This window comes from Planococcus citri, chromosome 2 (genome assembly GCF_950023065.1).
Source record: "Planococcus citri chromosome 2, ihPlaCitr1.1, whole genome shotgun sequence".
NCBI lineage: Eukaryota > Metazoa > Arthropoda > Insecta > Hemiptera > Pseudococcidae > Planococcus > Planococcus citri.
Genome location: NC_088678.1, coordinates 37,866,997 through 37,889,619, shown reverse-complemented (window position 1 = coordinate 37,889,619; position 22,623 = coordinate 37,866,997). Strand labels below are relative to the sequence as shown.

Below are 22,623 nucleotides of genomic sequence, written 5' to 3'. Positions count from 1 at the left end.
AGTCACTAAATACGTAAACAGGTACGCGCAAAAATGGTGAGTAGACTGCAATCCCCCGAATCAAATTCAAAATTCATTTCTACACCTACGCCGGTTACGTCTGGAGAAATTTTGAAACTCTTGAGAAACCGAAAGAAAGGCTATAGGTGGATAAGTATGGTGAATTTGCCCCCGAGAGCTTCAGGGTTGATATTTGCATGGAAGGTTGGTACCCTTGAGCACCTTCCGTCACGAAAGTTTCAGACCCCCAGGACCCCCCGTTTTTGAGAAACCCCCCCTTTTCTAAAATTACAATAAAAATTTTTTTCTCAGCCCCATGTGAACCGATTTTTTTAATTTTTTGGTATGTTGTAAACATCCATAAGAGGCATCCCCACAAAAAATTTCAACCCCCTCCCCCCATATTTTCCCCTCAAAATGGCGTTTTTTAGTTTTGTTTGCCCGTTTTAGCAATGATCATGATTCGGCACAAAAATGCGAATAGCATTTTTAAATGTATTTCTGACTCCTACAAAACATATCTTTTTTTCAAAAAAAAATTTTTGGTGGGCCGTGGTCAAAAATTGAAAAAACCAACAGAGGGGGTTAAAAATGGATTCTGCTGTAAATCATTGTTTTTGGTAAACAAGGTGTCGTTTCCATATGAATCGAACCCCCCGAACACGAATATGACGCCCAATCTTATGCTACCCTCATCCACACCCCTCCAGCGCCTCTGCCCCCTTCTCAATTTTTACTATATCAAAAGTTCAGCTATTTTCGTAATATTGGTGTCGTTTCCAAATGAATCGAACCCCCCGAACACAAATATGACGTCCAATTTTACGCTACCCTCATCCACACCCCTCCAGTGCCTTAGCCCCCACCTCAATTCCTACTATATTAAATATTGAGTTATTTTCATAATGTTGGTATCGTTTCCATATGAATCGAACCCTCCGAACACGAATATGAATTCCAAATTTTTGCTACCCTCATCCACACCCCTCCCCAGTGCGTCTGCCCCCAACTCAATTTTCACTATATTGAAAGTTCAGATATTTTCATATTGTTGGTGTCGGTTCTATATGAGTCGAACACCCCGAACACGAATATGAAGTCCAATTCAGCTCTACTCTCATCCATCGCCTTTCAGGCTACAGCCAGCTCGACAATTTTTATTATTTGAAATGCTAAACCTATTTTCATAATGCTGGGTGTCATTTTGGCACGAATGGAAACCTCGAAACTTGAATGTTAAAGTTAGAACCTTGCGATGGTCATTGTTTTACGAGTTTTCAACCTTCGCGAAACATACTTTTAAAAGTAATAACAACCCGAGTAATTATTTGTAGAAGATTGATCAGAGTTGGTGAAAACATGTATGGTTTAGGTGGGGGCGGAGGCACTGTATAGGGTTGTGGTTGAGGTTAGCATAAAATTGGACTTCATATTCGTATTCGGGGTGTTAGATTCATATGGAAACGACACCAACATTTTGAAAATATCTGAACTTTCAATATATAGTGAAAATTGAGTTGGGGCAGAGGCACTCGAGGGGTGTGGATGAGAGTAGCATAAAATTGGACGTCATATTCGTGTTCGGAGGGTTCGATCCATATGGAAACAATACCAACATTACGAAAATAGCTCAACTTTTAATACTCGTATAGTAAAAATTGAGAAGGGGCAGACGCACTGGGGAGGGGTGTGGATGAGGGTAGCAAAAAATTGGAATTCATATTCGTGTTCGGAGGGTTCGATTCATATGGAAACGATACCAACATTATGAAAATAGCTCAGTATTTAATATAGTAGGAATTGAGGAGGGGGCTAAGGCACTGGAGGGGTGTGGATGAGGGTAGCGTAAAATTGGACGTCATATTCGTGTTCGGGGGGTTCGATCCATATGGAAACAATACCAACATTACGAAAATAGCTCAACTTTTAATACTCGTATAGTAAAAATTGAGAAGGGGGCAGAGGCGCTGGAGGGGTGTGGATGAGGGTAGCGTAAAATTGGACGTCATATTTGTGTTCGGGGGGTTCGATTCATTTGGAAACGACACCAATATTACGAAAATAGCTGAACTTTTGATATAGTAAAAATTGAGAAGGGGGCAGAGGCGCTGGAGGGGTGTGGATGAGGGTAGCATAAGATTGGGCGTCATATTCGTGTTCGGGGGGTTCGATTCATATGGAAACGACACCTTGTTTACCAAAAACAATGATTTACAGCAGAATCCATTTTTAACCCCCTCTGTTGGTTTTTTCAATTTTTGACCACGGCCCACCAAAAATTTTTTTTTGAAAAAAAGATATGTTTTGTAGGAGTCAGAAATACATTTAAAAATGCTATTCGCATTTTTGTGCCGAATCATGATCATTGCTAAAACGGGCAAACAAAACTAAAAAACGCCATTTTGAGAAGAAAATATGGGGGGAGGGGGTTGAAATTTTTTGTGGGGATGCCTCTTATGGATGTTTACAACATACCAAAAAATTAAAAAAATCGGTTCACATGGGGCTGAGAAAAAAATTTTTATTGTAATTTTAGAAAAGGGGGGGTTTCTCAAAAACGGGGGGTCCTGGGGGTCTGAAACTTTCGTGACGGAAGGTGCTCAAGGGTACCAACCTTCCATGCAAATATCAACCCTGAAGCTCTCGGGGGCAAATTCACCATACTTATCCACCTATAGCCTTTGGATCTATGTGTTGATTTGAAGCAAGATACAGCCATTTTTACAAATTTAAAAAGGTTTTCTAGAAACAGAAAATTTTTTTTTTTGAATTTTCTTCCTCATATCTATTCTGTTCATATAAACACGCTCAAGATGTTGCCTGGAAATCAGCACAGATCGAGAATAAGCCACTACCTACTTGATTTTGAGGTTGCTAGAAAGCGGAAAATTAGCGCACCAAGTAATACGAGTAGTTAACAGTTTACCAAGCCTTCCACGACTAAAAATTTAAAAAAATGATCACTTTTGTCTCTTACACCCATAGATTTGAAAAAATTAAATGGTATGGTATGCTCCTTAAAATAGAAAATAGGCAGTACGATGCGGTCAAAAACTTGAATGAACCTCACCCCACAATAACATATGAACCCATACAATTCGCTTAGGTACTCTTAGAGTTGATTCTAGATGTCGCAACCAGCATCTCCAAGGTCACGTCACTTGATTGTGCAAAATTAACTATGATTTCGACTATTTCAACACAGAAAAAACCACGAGTGGGTATATACCTACGGAGATGGGCTGTTACAAGTCTTGTGCCAGTGAAATTATCGATTGTTATCGTGCATCTTTATTGCCCTAAATATCTACTTAAGTACTTACCTATTAGAATTATTTTTTAGAAAATTTTTTGCTGGATTCTATTCGATGGAGTTGAAAGATACCAGGTGAGCTAGATGTATATATATTTTTTTAATTACCTAGATGCCAAATTTTTGGATTGTTAGTTGTGCATAACAGACACAGTGTTGAATTATTTCAAATTACCTATGTCATTTAATAAGGGCTCGAGTCGACGTTAGCAACAGGAATTTGAATTGATAGTCTATGCTGACATCGCTATGCATATGTAAACGGCAGACCATTTTTCGTTTATAAAAATGTAATGATTTTTAAAATGTTCAATTTGATTAAAATCGGAAAATTAATCAAGGGTAACCTTGTAGCTGAAATTTGACTACGATGATTTTTTAGAACATGTTCTTTTTTTTAAGTATACCTACTTTTATCTGCATCCAACATCCTAAGTACCTACCTACAGTTTACATATACTTGATACTTTGTTATAGATACGCACCTACCTAATCGTACGAATGAATTACCTATTTTTCAGCTATAAAAATCTATTAGATCATATGCAAACATTTTCTTCAAAAGTGAAAAAACTGAAAAAAGAACGCGACGATTTAAAATCATCTTTAAAAAGAGCAAACTACAAGATAGTAGACCTTGAAGCCACCGTAATTATGTACAAAGCAAAGTATTTGGAGATTGTAAAAGAAAACCAAAATTTTTCACAAATCATCAACACGCTGCATGAAGAATTAACAGCAGAAGGCCCCTTATCAAATAAAATCAACGAAGTCGAACAGGACGTGTCACGGTTAAGCGAAGCCATCGATAATTTGACCTGCAATTTTGAAAAAACAAATTCCGCTACAGATGCTAGTCCAGGTTGTGAAAAATTGACGCAGGATAGTAACGATGTAGGTGTTTTGATTCAAGATGACAAAAATAAGCAACCGAATACATTCGTCATCGATTCAAATACTATGGAGGTTAGTGGTATTGGTTATGATGAATTTTCGTCTACGCATTTTGACGAGGAAAGTCCAAAATCATCATTATCACAACCTATACTAACACAATCTTCCGAAAATGAAGACGTAAACGATACCGAACGTTCAAATATTTCCTCATCTTACTCGTCGAAATCGTTTCCAATAGCAAAAAATCTGCAAAATGAAAGTACGTCGCCGTCAATGAGCAAAAGTACGCCAGAAAAAAGCGGTGATATCGATGGTATAATGAATTTAATCGCATCATCGTCGCAAAGTAACGATCATAAGGAATCTTATTCATTTTCCAATACTGAAAGTGCATCGTCTGCTGTAGAAAGGTCTCCGAATTTTACAATTCAAAGTGGTCATTCCATAACCAAAGCAGCCCTCACCTCTGAAGAAATCTTCATTGGCAGTATACGAAATAAATCCAATTCTTTTTCATCCAGTGATAATGAAAGTGATAATGTTGTTGGTTCCAATAAAGAATTGATGACTGGAACCGCAGGGAATCCTGCTGGAGATCAGTCACAAATCATTAATACACCAATAGCGTTTGATAGCTTTCAAACTTTGTGAGTACCTACTTACCTTACCTGTCTTTACTGGTTAGGTACCTACCAATAATGTATAGATATCCATTTATAATTTGTGAATCATCAGATGACTTTCATGAAACATTGAATACTTACTTAGATATACTTACGTATACATACGTACATAAGCTTTTAACTTTTCAATTCAGCTGTAACAAATACATAATCAATTGAGTTTACTTTTTTGATTACAGTAACAAAAAGCTTGCGGATGTTGAAAACGGTTTATTTGAACAGGATTCCAATTTCAACGGTGATCAAGCCAGGTAGCTAAGTTGTTTGATGAAACACAAAAACTCCTTCTTCTCTCGGCGTTTTTATACATACCTATATTTATTATTCACTGCAATTTTTTAATTCAATTGAAATACCTATCGCAGTGAACTTGCAATACCCAGAAAAACGCAGAAGCTCGATAGTACGGAGGTTATCCAGTCCAGTGAAGAGTTCGATTCTCCGATTTTGAAAATTCGCCGAAATTCATTTCCCAGCTATTTCTGTGACCCTGGCCGATCCGATCACTGCTACGCAAAATCAACATTTCATCAAGAAAAGTGATCCTTTTTCAAACAAACTATTAAACAGCTTTTTCACCGACAAACGTGATGATTAATTTACTTGATTATCGTTGAAATGAACATGAATACTGTAGCTCGTCAAAAACCCACTCAGATTAATAAATAGATAACTTTATTTTTATCGTCATTGACCATTTTCTTATCTAATTTTTATTTACTAATAAAGGAACGTTTAGAACACTTTGAGTTTCGTTTGCACTTACGTTAGCCTACCTGATTGTGAGAGTATGTTTTAGGTTTTTAGGTCTAGTTTCCAGGATGTAGTTGTTTGATTTTAGATACAAGGGTGCGGATTTTGACCCAATTCGGCAGAAACCTTCATTTTGGGTTGAAAGTTATCCATCAATTTTTTTAGCTGTGGAGGTGCCTCTGAAGGAGAGCTTTAGGCCCTCGAAGAGAGGGCATTTACCAAAAAATCGTATTTGAGATTCTGCGTCGATCTATGCTATTGCCCCGTCAAAATCCAATAGCACTTCTAGCGTTCTACTCAGCTGTTAAAAATTCGCAAATCGCTTATTCTTGGATAAATTTGTGTTTTGAAAATTTTTTCTTGGCAAATATTCTGCATTAATTACACATCTTTGAAATCAAAACTGAATGAAATACTGATAGGTACAATACGTCGATATAAAAAATAAAAAAATAAATGAAAATGAATTTTTTTTTTAGCTTCTGTCTTTTAAAACTCAAATCGATGTATCTCGTTCAGTTTTGAAGATACCTAGCAAAATTTTTCAGAATACTGTCTTGTTTTTTTTAGAAGAAAATTTAAATTTCCTTCTCCATGGTTACCTCATTTTTGTGGTATTTTTGAAATTAAATTATGATATGCAAGCCACAGACGAAAAAAAAAGGCAAAAAAATGTACTTTTTGCGTGACATTTTTTAAATTAGTGAAATATAGTGCACGCACAATTGAAGATAGGCAGGAAGTGGTAATAACCTTTTTTGTTTGAAATTAATTTTTCTACAAGATGGTAGGTAGTTTCATTTTTTTAAATCATTTTGAATTTTTGAAATTTGAATTTTTAATGCAAACTTTAAAAATCAAACATTAGGTACACTTATCTCCCTCCCGTGAATACATAGGTGGGGTTACTCATTTTGCGTTTGACTCTTGTCCTACACGAGCCTGAGAAACACGACATTATCCTCGTGAAAGTCTGTCGTGACTACTTCCATCGGGGCAGGGAATTTCTCATCTCGATGTTCCCTTGTTCACATGCACAACCTGTGAAAACGTTTTCTTTGTTTCCTAAAACTAAATTCTTTCAGCATTTCATTTTGTTTTTAAAATATTCCAATTATCTCTTATCTGCACCAAGTACATATATCGCGACATTCACCAGCAAAGTTGGAATACCTCGTATATTATTATTTTATTAAATCTTAAATTTATTGGCTTAAGATGGAACTTGAAGATCTGAGGTGAGTGGAATTACGCTATAGTTTTTTACTATGTATTAATTTACCATCTAGCATAAGTACTTCTTGCTTTACTTTTTCCAATTCGTCAGATTTTTTAATTTTCCTCTAAAACTGTGACTGTGCTAAGTTTTTTTAACTAGTACATTTTGATTTTTGACTTTTACGAGTAGGAGTAGCTACTTCTGTATTATTGTGGACGTAAAATACGACGAGTAACTTAAGAAAACACGATGTTTTGCATTTTTTTCCTTGAGTTACTATGAAAATTTATAGAAATCTGAAATTGACAGAAATATGGTCACAAAAATGAAGTCTCCAAAAATCGTGTATTTTCAAAATTTGCAAAGAAATTTCGATCCCCTTCCCCTTGCTAAATTGAATGATTCAAGTTTCAGTATTGAGAGAGGGCATATCTCCAGAAGAGGAGTGGGAGGTCGACAATCTATATGAAATGTTTTTACATCAGAATTAAGCAGTGATCGACTCTTGTACTTTTGACCATTTTCGACTCAACTTCAGTCAACAGCTGATTTTGCCCTTTTAGAGGGGGAAGCATTTTGTTTTTGAGCTATCCAAAAAATTCTTCCCTATTTTTATTGGAAACGAAATAGGCGCACCTACCTAGTTGATTTTTGTTTTAACTTCAAATTGATAGCCTATAACAACAAGTTTATATCATTTCAGTTACAGTAATGTATTGCATCGACTACGTTCATGTTATTCAAAATGGAGAGAGATGAAAATGGAACGCGATGCTTTAAAATCAACTTTAGAAAATGCCAACAATAAAATAATGGAGCTCGAAACCACTATAGCTGGATTCAAAGAAAAAGATTTGGCAGCCAAAAAAGAAAAAAATGTTTTATGCGTGGCGATTAAAATTCTGCACGATGAAATGACGAAAGAAGACTCTGTATCGAAAAAAAATGGCAGCGTTGACGAGAACGACGGGTTGTGGTTAAACAAAGGACGAGAAAAATTAGTATCCAATTTTGGTGAAAACAGAACCGCATCAATGAGTAACAACACAGTGGGAGAAAACGATAACCGTGCAGTACTTCCGATCGCATCATCGTCGCAACAACGCCTCGCAAATCATGATGACAATCATAACAAATCAGTTTCATTTTCCAACAATGGAATTTCATCGTCAAACGTTGTAGCGTCTTCAAATTTTTCATTCGGAATGGGTTACGCAGTAGCAGAAAAGGCTCACATCACCGAAGAAAATACCAGTCACCGAAATGAACCGAATTCTAATCTGTCCAATCATGTTGCTTCTAATAACGAATCCGCTGTTGAAAACACACACAATCGTGAAAATCCGTCGCAAATCAGTGCTACGCAAGGTGCTACGTCATCACAATTTGTCGAATTGAATGAAATGTAAGTATTAAAAGACCTATTCACTAAAATTGATTTCATTATGAAATAGTAGGTACCTACCTACCTACCTACCTACCTACACAGTGAAAATATAAGTTACACATTGTTTTTCTTCAGGTACAAGGACTTCACAGATATTATGGAAAAAGATTTAGCAACTGAGTCAATACAGAATTCCAATCATAATGGTGGCGAGATCATAAAGAGGTCCTGAGAAGTTCAAATTTCTTTTTTGCACTATATTACACTACAATACATACCTACTACCTACCCATAAAGTATAACTTTTAAAATGTACTTATAAAAATTCATTCAGCCACATTAATTTTTTTCTGAGAAGTCCCACCTAATAAATCATGTTGTAGTCAAAATCAAAATTCTATTCCTACCATAACTAAGGGTAAGGGTACCAAATATCGCCCCTCCTTAAATCCGACCCCCCCCCTTACTCACCTGATAATGCCACAAAATTTTTGGAAAGACATTTTTCTTATTCCTTTTTCGCAGAAAAAGCGAATGAGACCAAAATCACCGCTGTAAAGCCGAATGGTGAGAAATGACAAGCAAAAAACAGAAATCAGAAAGTCAACATTAAATTTTAAATTTTGTTCAAACCAGTAGGTAGTCCAGCACAACAATTATCGACGACGTCGACGTTGACATTTGCATCGACTACGTTTTTTTTCAACATACCTACCTAATGATGGAAAAGTGACCAATTAGTTATTTAGTAGGAATCTTCTGTCCGTAAAGAAGTTGGGTTAATGAAAATTTCTGAAATTTTTTCGTTATTTCTGATACCTCAACATACCATCTCGACATGTAGATGTTGATTTTGATGCTCAAAATTTGCATCTACAACTATGTTGGCCAATTTTTCAGAATTGAAATTTCTGTTTTAGTGTTTAAAAGTTTGATACCTAAACATTTGAAAATATTATCTTAATTGTTTAAAGAGGAAAACAAATTTTTAATAGCATCGATTAAAATATTCACTTTTCCCTATAGTTAGGAGTTGTAGTGTCGATGTTACGTGGATGTGAAAGTTGATTGTCAACAAATAGGTACATCAACACTAACATCAACCAAATTTTCAAATATTTCTCAAATTTGGAAAATTATGTTGATATTGTGGATGTAATTGTTGATGTCAAATTTCACATCAACAATAACATTGACATGATTGTCGACATGAAAATGTATTAGTTTAGTACTCTTAGATAAAGTATTCCACCTTTCTCAATAAAGACTTTAATGATCAACTTCTAGATTGTAGGTACAGACTTTCTGTTTGTACTTCTCGGAGGTGGCCTCCGCGTCAATGCTGCTTTCAGCACAAGCAATGGCTACCTAAGAGAAATCATTTTTGGAAAAAAATTTTCAATTTTGAAACTAAAATTTTGTAACTTTATGTAGCAAAAGGTCGATGTAAATTTCGATGCCAATGTCGATCCATCCACATCCGTCACATTTGGATCCTACTTGTCAATGTAAATTTCGACCCTGTGTAGAGCCAATTGTTGACATAGATGTCGATCAGCATTGGTTGACAATTGCATCGACAATTAGCTCAACATAAGTAGTTAGTAGGGTCGAAATTCACATCGACATGTGGCATCCAAAAGTGATGGATGTGGATGGGTCGACAGTCACATCAAAATTACCATGGTCATTGTTGTATGGGAAGTGAACTTGTGAAAATAGTTTTTGGCAGATAAATTTTGTGTTTATTTTTACTTATTTAAAGCTGATACTTGAACAAATAATTAGTGCTAATTACTTTTTGGATAGTTTCAACAGTGATGTGGTTAAAGTTACTTTTATGAAGTGCCCTAAATTCGACCCCCCATTGTTTTAACAATTTCAAGATTTTGTTTTTTGCTACAGACATGCCAAAAGATAAACCAAAATCGTAAGAAATGGGCCAAAGTTTCTGGTAAAATGTTCTAAGGTACTTTTATGTTGATATGTCAACTTGTCAAGCATTAAATATCTGTTTTAACGTCTTCAGACTTTGATTTTGGTGTTTTTTTTACTGATTTTTAAATTTTAACACGTTTTTTGAGGGGTTTGATAATAGGGTAACTTTTTTTTTGGTAAGTGACCAATTTTCATAATTTGTAAAAACGTTCCAAATACTTTATATTCAGGTATTAAGTAATAAATATTTGTTTTAACGCCTTCAGACTTTGACTTTGGTGTTTTTTAACTCATTTTCAACACGTTTTTTTAGAGGGTCGATATTTGGGTCACTTTTTTTTGTTGAATTTTTGAACTTTTTCGGAAAATGCAAAAAAAAGATAGTAAATGAAAATGTTGGGTCTTGGGGCTTTGGGATGTTGAAGTAGACATGTCAAGCCATCATTTAAGCCATCACCGACATTTCCAGCTCAATTTGGCTCCGAGCAATTCAAAAAATAAAATAAGTACTCATAAAATTGTTCATAATACATGCAATGAAACGTCTGTATAACACACCCGATAAATGGTGAGGAACGTTAGAATTACAAGTTCCGACTAGCATTGAAAAAAACATACTAATACAGTTGAATAAATTTTTTCCAACTTGTTTACGTTTTAACGCGCAACGATTGGAGGAAAAAACACCCAAGAGAAGGAAAAAAAGCAACCGGTACTTTTTCCTTCCCTGGTTGCTTTTCTCCTACCCTAGGGTAAGAGAAAAGCAACCAGGTATTTTGTTAATTATTTACGTAAATCGGGTTGTTTCATTGCATTAATTATGAAAAAGATCTTACAATGCAAGAATCGAACTGGAATTTTACGTATTGATTCCAGTTCGACTCTTGTATAGTAATATACTACTTATTTCATTTTTTTATTTTCAGGAAAGTTGAACTCGCAAAGAATGGGAATAATTCGAGTGTTGCGGCAAGTACTGCTTCTATTAATTCCATACCGTTTATGTCAACTATGATACCACAAAACAGCACACCGCATGAAATTAACACTAGTAATTTCAAAAAGTAAGTACCTATGTCAATCGCATCCATTGTAATTTTTTATTTTTTTCCTGACCTGAGTTCATTTCAATTATTTGGAAAAAAAGACTTCAAACGCTTTAGCAAGAAATGTTTTAATTTTAGTTGTTGCTTCCGAATGAGGTCTTGTTGTCAAAATTTTTCAATTGATCGGCGAGGGGGAGGAATTCAACTTGAGGAAAAAATCAACTACCTATACGTCACTAGGTATAAAGCGAAGGGGTTCAAATTAATTCAGTGAAAGTTTTTGGTTGAGATGGCCCCAAGATTCTAATAAAAATGTTTAAATCGCTTATTTTTTGGATACATTTGTGTTTTGAAACTTTTTTATTGGCAAATATTTCGCATTATATGTAATTATGCCAAATTATTGAAACATGTCATTCTCATTCCTGAAACTGGTGAAATATTCATTTTGAACGCAGTGGTGACAATTTTTGATCATTTTAGGTAGGTAGGTAGGTAATTTCAAAAAATCGAAAAAAAATACCTACTATAGTCCAAAACTAAGCACCTAATAAATTTTTTTCGATTTTTTGAGATTGGCACCATATGAAAATTCGCACCACTGCGTTCAAAAATGTTTCACCATTTCAGGAAAGAAATGAAGAGTGATATTCCAAAACTCGCTTTGTCCATTTTCACAACTTTTCAGGAAAGAGGAAAAACAGTTTCCCTTTAAACGGGTAAATTGGCTTTTTAGGTGAGTTTAACACTTTATTTGGGTGGATTTATGAGGTAGGAGTGTAAGTATACACTTCATCCACTAGATACTGCTGAAAAAAATTTCAATAAAAATGGACAAAGCGCGTTTTGGAAGATTATTTTTTTTTAATTTTTAGTGAATCGGCTATTTAGGTTAGTTTAACACCTCATTTTGATAGGTTGATGATGTAGGAATGTGAGTTAATACTTCATCTTCCAGTTACCGCTGAAAAACGCACTTTGACAAAAATGGACAAAGCGAGTTTTGGAATATCACTCTTCAAATATTTCAATATTTTGGCATAATTAATGCGAAATACTTATTTGGCTAGGAAAAATTTTTAAAACGGGAATTTAATCTCATCTACTTTATAAGGAAAAAAATGCATAAGACATTACTTTCAGACCGCGAAAACTGATCTACCAGAATATAAACGAACCAATTTCAAACTCTATGTATACTTGTTATCCTGGAGGTGGAAGAAGACCATCGACTGCCTATGTCATTGCTGGAGCCACTCCAGCGCAATTAGGACCACGCATGCTCTATGGTAAGGGTATGACTCTGAATTGCTATCAGGCATTTGAAAACCCATTGAAGTTCACTTCGTGGCAATTTTGATTTCAGCTGTTCAGATCAATCCAACCACCGTCGCACAATCGACATCTTTACAAGAAATACGACCACCGCCATATAATCGACATCTTTATTACACAAATCAAAACCCATCTTTACAAGAAATTCGACCACAGTCAATTAATCGCGACATCTCTATTGCACGAATCATAAACCAATAGTATGAAAACTTGTTTTTCAAAAACGATTCGTCGATAGGTACTAAATTGTCTTTGCTTTACCTACTAATTAAGTATACCTACTATAGCTATGTATTGTGTATAAGCTAGACTAGGAACCTATAAAGTACATAAGTAATACATATTTTTATTGTCATCATTACTAATTTTCGTATAACTGAAATTCTACCTAAGTACATATATGTACCTATGCTAAATTGCTAAAGCTCATTTTTGTAGATTTGTGATGAGCTGTAGAAAATTTAAAACATTTGAAAACCATTTTCAAGCATTAGGTATTGGTGGTTTCAGTGACGGATTAACTGTTTGACGCCCCATGGGCTCAGAAATTTTCACAATCTTTAAGCATAATTTACTCTAGGCAGGGCCGTGCAAAGGAAATTCGGGCTTTGGAGGAAAAAATGTGAGTTGATTTTCTAGTGCGAAAGCAGACTCTTCAGTATTGGCGAGTCTTCAAAAAAAAATCTGGAGCCTAGGGACAATCCCTCTCTATACAGACCTGCACGAATGAGAGTAAATATTGAATACCCACATTGAAAAGAGCAAGCAAAAAAAGTCAACGACCATTGTGTCACAGAATGCGGTTTGAGTGTAGGTGACCGAAAAATCAATTTTAGGTAAGGTAACTGTTTTCAATTCCGGGGTAAAAAATCTCAAAACTTGGAAAATTATTGTTTCCACATCTCTTCTCCCACGCTTTGAAATGTAAAAAAACCTAGATAAGTACAGTTAAAATATGGCTTCTCATTTCCTTAATCTTTTTGAAGGATTTCAATGTATCCAAATTTTTGAAAAAGTTGCAGTAAATTTAAAATCTCCGTGACTTCTTTGGTTTAAAAATTAAGATAAGTTGCAAGGAGGGAAAGAGAAATCCGAGCAGAAATTTCACTTCATATATCTCGTTTCTTTCAGCTCTCACGTCGAGTAAAGTATAGAAATATTGTGGGTTTTGTTATCAAAGGAACAATAACAAAAAAACTCCTTCTACACTTCTTTTTTAGATAGTGTAAAAAGGGCAAAAAAAAAGAGTAAAAAATTTCTGCTCAGAGTTGCTCCGAGCAGCAAAAAGAACAAAGCTTATGTTGAACATATGTTGAAAAATGAACATTCCACGCATCACCGCTCTCTTCTCCTCACTTATATACTAGGTACACGAAGGTAATGACATTGTTTTGCCCTTTTGCTTCAGAGTTCGTATAGGCGACCACACGCAATAGGTAGGTAGGTGAAGGAATGTCGTATCATTATGTTAGTAGAGAAATAGGGAGCTCCGCAACCCCAACTCTCGGCGGCGCCCCTCGCTTCGCTCGGCTACTCGCCTTGGTGTTCCCTTCAAAAATTCAAAATCCTTAAAAAGCTCCCAACAATTTTAGCGAAGTGAAAAATCCCTTCGTTTAGGTAGAAATCCCTGCATATGGCAACCCTGAACCCCTGGCGCTCTAGCCACGCCTAAAACAGATAACTGGGCAACGAACGTTACTTTTACGTTTTACGCTATCAATTTAACGTTACACGTGCTATTGATGATCAAATGTCCGATCTTATTTTATAAAATCATAAATTTATTGACTTCAGATGGACTTAGACGATTCCAGGTAAGTGGCATTACGCACGGTGTAGTTTCTATTTTGTTAATTTAGTAATAGGTAAGTAACCTACTTATTTGCTTAGTCATTATTTACAATTCGTCGAATTTTGGAATTTTGTGAACGCCGCGTCAATTACGACTCATAAGGTACCTAATTTTATTATAATTTGGCTCAAAATTTTGAGAGCTTGTTGCCCTTTTTTTGGGGGATCCAGAATCCTAAGATGCGAACAATAAGTATTAAAATTTACCTGATATGTACCCTTGAAAAAAGTGTAATTTGTTTTTTTAAAAATAGGTAGATTTTTAAACGGTGCTTTGAGAACTTTTTTTTGACATACGTTGAAAGTTCGTGAAAAAAGTCTTATTGGGGGTGGTTTTTGAGTTGGTGGGAGGGCATGAGCTCACAAAAATACTTATTTTTGGTCAAATTAAAGAATCCTGTACAGAAACCTTGTTCAAGTGGTGTGAAATGATCTATACTCAAGTACATATTGTGTTTTTTTTTTTGCTTTTAAAAAAAATTTTCAGCTTTTTTGGATCCATTTACGACGATACCTACTCATAAATAATACCTAAAGGCAATATACTGTGTAGAAAAATTCCACAAAAATAATTTTTGGTATTTAACTTACGATGCTCAGGAATTGTTCTGATAAGTACCTATATATTTTTTTTGTTCAGTTTCATTAATCTACTCGATCAACTACGTTCATGTTATTCGAAATGGGAAGAGACAAAACTGGAACGCGATGCTTTAAAATCATCTGTAGAAAAGGCTAATAATAGAATCATAGAGCTTGAAACCACCGTATGCGAATACAGAGAAAAAGACTTGAAGACCGAAAAAGAAAGAAATGCTTTACTCGAGGCGATTAACACTCTGCATGCGGAACTATCTGAAGAAGAGCCTGCATCAGAAAAAATTGATGAAGTTGACGAGAACCTCGAGTATTGGTTGAACAAAGTAGAAGAAAAATTAGTATCCGAGTTTGGTCAAAACAAAACTGCATCACTTAGCAACAGTATATTGAAAGAAAACTATAATTGTGGAGTGCTTCCGGAAAATGTCATCGAATCATTGTCGCACCAGCTTGCGAATCATGATGACAATCATTACAAATCCTTTTCATTTTCCAACAATGAAATTTCATCGTCAAACGTTGCAGCATCTTCAAATTTTTCATTCAGAAAAGATGACGCGGTAAATGAGCACAATTATTTTCTGTCCAATCGTGGCGTTAATGTTGCTTCCAATAATGAATCCGCTGTTGAAAACACACTCAATCGAGAAAATCCATCTCAAATCAGTGCTACTGCATCACAATCTGTTGACTCGAATGAACTGTAAGTTAAAAGACCTAATCACCTAGATTGATTTGATTATGAAATAAGTAGGTACCTACCTAGACCTATACATACACGGTGAAAATTTACACATTGTTTTTCTTCAGGGATAAGGATTTTACGGATATGGTAACTGTAGAAGAAGACTTTGCAAATCAGTTACAAAAAAAATCCAAATTTTATAAAGACAAGACTGCTATAAGAGATCCTGTGAAGTGCCTGCAAAGTTCTCCTTCGCGCTATAATTTCAGGTAGGTACCTATCGTATGAGAACAAACAATATATCTACGTTTTAAAGAATTCGTATTAAAAAAAACTTGATGCACTGAATAGGTAATTTTTCAATTTTTAGCGAATTCTTGGAAACCTGCAGATACTATAACATTTTTTTATTCAAAAGTGATCATTCTATATGTCTAAAAAATATTTTTGAAGAAAAGAGAGCGGATATATTTTTTTAATTCATTAGTACCTATATTTATGCAAATTGCATGGCTTCCCTCATAACCAAAAAAAAAAGTAGATGAATATGTAGATAGATATGTAGGTAGATACTAACAAAATGATTGTTTTTATCTTTTAGAGAAAAAAAATCTCTGCGATATTATAAAAATTCGGATGACGATGAAAGTTCTTCTCCGGATGATGATGACATTTTTTCTTCAGATCACGGTGAAAGTTTTTCTTCGGATTCTTCAAATGCTACATTCAATTCATCGATAAGTGCCACAACAGCTACAACTTCCAAACGTAAAAAGTCAGTAATTCAGACAATTCTTTCATTTTTGTTCATGAGAAGTCCTGAATAAGTTTTCTCATAGTCAAGATCAAAATTCTATTCATGCATTGCATACTTACAAAATTATTAACAATTTTGTTTCTTAATTCTAGGAAAGAAAAACGCAAAAAGAATAAAAACGGTTCGGATAGTGCCGGGATTAGGACCTCTAGATCCATAGATTCTTGTTCTATAAGACGTCGAAGACCATCGTCCATGTCAACATCGAAACCACAAAACAGCATGCAGTGTAAAATTCGCACCAAGCGCAGAAAGTAACTATACCAATCTCATTATACTTACTCATGTCATTTTTATTTTTATAAACAACCTCATTCTGATTAATCTTTCACTGTGAGTCGAAAACGTGTTTTGCTTTATCGAAATGTACATGAAAGTATAAATTCCGTTTCATCGTGAACCAATTTTATTCGATTACTACGATTCAGAACATTACTACCTACCTATAATTATTTTGAGCTTCCCAAAAGCCTTCAATATCTATGTACCTTACCTAATTTTCAGAAGAGGAAATCGCACCGAGAATACAAGCTATTTCAGTTCAAAGTTTGTGGATTCTTCTTATGAAAAAGGAAGACCATTGACTGGGATATCATTGAAACCACAGGAAAGCATTCCTGAGCAGAATGGCAGGTATGGAATGCATGGCACTAATTGGTTCTCAATTTCATTATGTTTAATAGGTAAGTAATTAAAGTAGTAGGTAGGTAGGTTGGTACCAAACTTTTCATCCAACTTGAAACTAAATAAGGGGAGGATGACAAAATGTACATCCGTACCTTAAAAACAAAAGTGAGGTGTAGGTGTCTGCATTTCTTTGTTCGACATTCGACTGTAGACTACTTCTATTACCTACCCTTAACGCCCCTATATCCAGAGTTCATCGTTACATTGTTCCAGGGACCCTCGCCAGTTCTTTTATGCCTCGCGCAATGTTGTCTGTTTGCATTCTCATATTTTTCATATGTATTATTTCTTCAGTACACCAAACTGGAAATTTAGATTTTTTATGAGCTAAACTAGTGTGAAATTTAAGACCATGTTCAAATCAGACTTCATGAGACTATTTGGGTCACCATGTCTGCTGAAATACTGTTTTAGCTACATCATGCACATTTTTGACATTTTGCAATGAGTAACAAGGGGCTTAATTCAACATCATTAAAAGTGCAATCGGGATTTTCACCTTTAAGCGATTAGCGAGTTCCATAATTTCAGGTGGATATTATGTAGCTGGCAAGCAAAACTTTCATCAGTAATCTGAAAAAAAAAAACAGAATTTTGCAGTTTCTTAAAAACGTTTTAAATAAAGGAGAGAGTCTCCGTTCTGAACCAATTAATACTGTATTGAAAACTACTACCCTGCAACTGCAACTTTGATTAGGTACCTACCTACCTACCTACCTACCTATGTGTATGTATTGATTTACAAAAACAAAAGTGAAAACATTCATTGGAAATGGGTATCTTTATTTTTTCAGTGTTACCTACTATAATTATTCATTTTATGTACTCGCTTTTTGATAATGATACCTACCTACCATCATAATTCTTTGGAAGGAGCTCAAAAATGTTGACAACTTTACAGGAAATGTTTGATGTGTCAGCTAGAAAAACCAAATGATGCAGCCCTAAGATTCCGCAGCACTCGTCATCTCAATCAGCACCTATTGAGAAATCATCCTAGACCGAATCCTTCTTTTTATATTCGTTGCCCATATAGAGAGACGACATGCGTACAATATTTTACATCCATGAACGATTTGCTCACTCATATAATATCGATGCACGAAGATGGAAAATTGTTTTTTCCCACAAAAAACACTATTCTTCAATCAGAGTATGTGTTCTATATTTATCAGCTCCTAATTCACTCGTCATAAATTAGGTACCTAACTTATTTCAAATTATTGTGTTTTTTCAGATCATGGTTTTGTAATTTCTGCGATGAAACTTTTACGAGTTATTTTCATTTGAAAATCCACGCTAAAAAACACTCCATGATTACCGGAACTTTAATAACTTGTGAATATTGCGAATACGTTGTGTACTCGTCGAAAATAATGGATATCCATTTATTAAAATGTCACAATATACTTACGTTGGCAACTCAATCGATACGGAAATTTGCGAAAAACATAGATGAGAAATGTACTTTTACTGTTAGTACTATTGAAAAGATCGATGAAAAATGTGAAGTCTCTTTATAGGTACCTAGGTACCTACCTATACAAATGAGTGGATCGTTTTATTGTCAAGTTTTCATCATAGGTAGGTAAAGGTATAAAGTCCGGTGTAGATATACGTTTTTGGTGAAATATTCAGTGATGAAAATATCACCGAGAATATTGTGTTCCTGTTCCTACGTATCAATACAAAAAAGAGACCCTGAAAAATATGACATTTCCGTCTAATTGTTCTTTCTTCAAAGCAAATGTTATAGATAGATATAAAAGACTTATTTCCACGAAGTTGAGTACCTATACACTTTTCAACTTGGTATCTATTGATAAGAATTTTGTTCTTGTTCGCCATTGTTTAAATGTAATTTATAAATAATATGTCAGATAAGTGCGCGGGTTTGTTCGGAGTGTATTTTCGAATAAAGTTGGAATTTTTAGCACGCAGTATTGACAGCTGCTATCACCTATATACTTACCACTACCAAAAGGCTTCTGAAAGTTCTCAAACGCTAAAAATGGCCCGGGTGAGATGAGTAGATATTATTCACGGTCACTTCCGCGAACAAAAATAAGCGTTGACCCGCGCACACTGTCATGCGAAGTTAACTAACTTATACCACAGACGTACTACGTTTGACGTGACAATTATAACTCACCTCGTGTAAGCCCGCCTTTTCTCAATAACCGAAGCGTGGCACAGACAAAAATAATGAGAACAGAATCAAAAAATCCACTTTGAAAAAATGCATCGGGAGGAGCTGTGATATAAGTTAGTTAACTTCGCATGACAGTGTGCGCGGGTTGGCCAACACTTGGTGTTGTTCATTTACATCACACGTGTCCAAAAAGCATTGTATAGGCAGTTTTTTTTTCTCGTGAGAAAAACACAATAAATTACCGATAACTCGATTTAGCGAGGGCGCTGCACGCTGTAATAGTTCAGAAATGCACGAAGCCCCATGCTCCCTAGAATATACCTACCCATACCTATAAATACCTGCTACGTAAATAAATTAAATCTATAAATACCTACGTAGATATGTAGATAAATTAATACGTTGATAAAGGAACTACGAGTACAATTTGAGTGAGTGACTGAGTGATGTAGTCAGGATCCCTAGACCCAAAAACGCAAAGAAATCTTATATAATATGAACTGCCACTCCTACTGAGCAAACAAATATATGTATAGGTAGGTATTAGGTAAGTACATGGGGTAACACCTACTTACAAAAAAGTGGCCAACATTATTATCCTCTAACATCGCGCGCTGCAACATTACTTCACATCCAGTCGATTATGAAATAAAAAGAAACCTTCACGTAGGTAGGTATGTTTCGGTTTCACCGGCGATTTGAATCAATTCAAGAGTTGCAACGAATTTTGTTGATTATTTTATTGCCTTAGCCTTTACCAAATTTGATATTTGATCGAATCTTCAATGGAGTTGAATGATCTCAGGTGAGCGAAACTACGTGCAAGTTTTTATTCGTAAATTTATGTTTATCTATATCGTACAACTAGCCTATATGTAATCATGTTTTCAAATTTTTCAATCGATCAGATTTTTGGATTACTGGTTATAATGTAGTACACGCAGGGTAGAAGGAGTAGGAGTCTTAAAATTTTGTAGTTCGGCGGGTAAATACGTAGGTACATATTTGAAAAAAAAATGAAAAAAATGAAGCGATATGTACCCAAGCGAAGGAAGGACGTCAAATTTTGAAGAATTCCAGTTTAAAAAAAAAAAAAATTTAGAACAAGCTAGACATACCTACCTACGTAGATGTGCCATCAGGCATCTGTCCCAGTGAATCAAGAGGGCGGAAAAGCGGAAATGCTTAGGAATTTACTACGAGTACTTTTTATCATCAACAAATTTTTTCAAAAAAAATTGCACTTATTCCGGCATTTTTTTTTTTTATAAGTAGGTACTTACAATCTGAATTCTAAAATGTTATTTTTTTTTTAATTAAAAATGTTACCTAATTGTTGGATAAATAAAATAGGTAGGTACATAAATTATACTAACCATTTTGAAACATTTCACCCTCGTTTCGCTCGGACATTCGGCAGTTATTTTTCCAACAAAGTATTGTGAATAAATTGTTATGTATTACTTTAAAATTCCATCTAGCCACATGCAAATTTCTGAAAAAGTACTGTGTATGTACATTTTTAATTCCAATATTTCAGTTTTCAAAATTATTTGAGGGGATAATGGCAGCGTAGGGAATTTTAAAAAAAAGTTATTTATTTAACATTATCTACCGTCACCTATCCACTATATTCTGAAAACTTACCTACTTACCTACAAGGCATACAGGGTGCCCAGAAATATCGAGTACCCCAAAGAAAGTTTTTCATTATAGGTTGGAAACGTGAAATAGATGCATATGATTGGTCGAATGTTATCTCTCCAGTCCAACAACCAATCATGTGCTATCATTATTATCATTCACTGTGACCAACCGAAGTATTTTAGTAGAAAACTTTTTTAGGGGTATTCGCGATATTTCTGGGCACCCTGTAGCCTTCTCTACTCGAGAAACGTACAGTTTTCTTTACCTATCTCTTACGTAATTTATTTTCTAGTTTCAGTGATGTACTCAATAAAAAACGTTTATGCCATATAAAATGGAAAGAACTCATTAACGAACTGATAAGAGAACGTGATGCTTCAAAGTTATCTTTAGAAGAAGCCAATCTTAAAATCGTAGAGCTTGAAACCACCTTGGCAACGTACAAAGCAAAAGAGTTGATGGTTGAAAATGAGAGACTTATTTCATCTCAGGTAATCAACACGCTGCGCCAAGAACTAAGAAAAGAAGACCCTATATCAAAAAAGATCAATGACGTAGAACAGAGCGTATCAGGGTTAAACAAAGCCATCGAAAAATTAACATCTGAGCTTGAAAAAACGGCAAATTCCTCGAAAGACGTAAATAATTCCACCAGTAAGGCTAAGACTAAGTGCTTTGAAGAAATTCATATTGATAATAACGATCAAGATGCTTTCGTTAAAAGTAAAAAAAATGAGCAAATTGTCTGTGTAGACGACATTGAATGGCATATCGTCGACGTGATGCTCAGCGATGATGAACTTCCATCGGGGCATTATGATGATGTAGCATCAGAACCATCATTATTAGAACCAACATTGAAACAAAAAACTGGATCATTGCGAAATACGAGTAGCACGGTGAACAAAGGTGATAAATGCGATGAGGTACCTTTGACAGATGTAACGGCAACATCTTCACAATTGCTTGCGAATCGCAGTGGAAAAATAAATAAATCGTATTCATTTATAAATGAGGAAATTCCATCGTCTACTACTGCAAAGTCATCGGGTATCACCGATGTTGTTGAATCCAATGAAGGTTTAGCTGTTCGAAACACTTACAATACTGAACATTCGTACAATAGTTACAGGTAGGTAGTTAAATTTCATCCCAAGTACCTATCCACCCCCTACTAGTTTTTAACTTAGGCTACGAAGCCAGGGATGAAAATTTATCTAATTTGGATACGTAAAAGCGGATGGATGTGGAAATATGTTAGAAGGTCTGGTGTGGAATAAGAATTTGTGACAGGATCTAGGAAGAATTCCGATGTCGATAGATAGACAAATCCCTTCTTTTTCGTTGCGTTGTAATCTAAAGTAATGTGGTTGTAGACTTGTGATGATTCTGAGGACAGGACAGAGCTTTAAACTTTGAAGTGCTCGACTGCTCGACTGTTTGTTTTAATGAAAAACTGGTTTTGTTTTTAGATTAAATAAGCAGATAGGTTAGGTACAAGTACACGTATAATCTTGAATTGGATTCCTTGACTCCTTGTACCTATAACCAAGATTTCAGCTGGTTTTCTTCATGTGACAAGGGCACTGTCACCGAATTTATGGAAGAAGAAA

General features: G+C 35.1%; 3 protein-coding genes across 3 annotated transcripts; all 3 read left to right on the top strand.

The window, feature by feature from the left end:
• Positions 1–3,220: 3,220 nt before the first annotated feature.
• Positions 3,221–5,617, top strand: LOC135833768 (uncharacterized). The gene is made up of 4 exons (XM_065347535.1): positions 3,221–3,388; positions 3,835–4,857; positions 5,073–5,144; positions 5,259–5,617. Exons 1-4 carry the CDS (start codon positions 3,369–3,371, stop codon positions 5,434–5,436), a joined length of 1,293 nt encoding a protein of 430 aa, XP_065203607.1. The 5' UTR covers positions 3,221–3,368; the 3' UTR covers positions 5,437–5,617.
• Positions 5,618–6,598: 981 nt separating this feature from the next.
• Positions 6,599–12,920, top strand: LOC135835669 (uncharacterized). Its single transcript, XM_065350041.1, has 6 exons — positions 6,599–6,884; positions 7,569–8,270; positions 8,388–8,477; positions 11,117–11,254; positions 12,380–12,525; positions 12,603–12,920. Exons 1-6 carry the CDS (start codon positions 6,865–6,867, stop codon positions 12,770–12,772), a joined length of 1,266 nt encoding a protein of 421 aa, XP_065206113.1. The 5' UTR covers positions 6,599–6,864; the 3' UTR covers positions 12,773–12,920.
• A 1,445-nt stretch (positions 12,921–14,365) lies between these two features.
• Positions 14,366–19,225, top strand: LOC135834077 (uncharacterized). Its single transcript, XM_065347913.1, has 8 exons — positions 14,366–14,385; positions 15,063–15,725; positions 15,833–15,976; positions 16,309–16,482; positions 16,617–16,778; positions 17,029–17,157; positions 18,113–18,364; positions 18,449–19,225. Exons 1-8 carry the CDS (start codon positions 14,366–14,368, stop codon positions 18,732–18,734), a joined length of 1,830 nt encoding a protein of 609 aa, XP_065203985.1. The 3' UTR covers positions 18,735–19,225.
• The last annotated feature ends 3,398 nt before the right edge of the window (positions 19,226–22,623 follow it).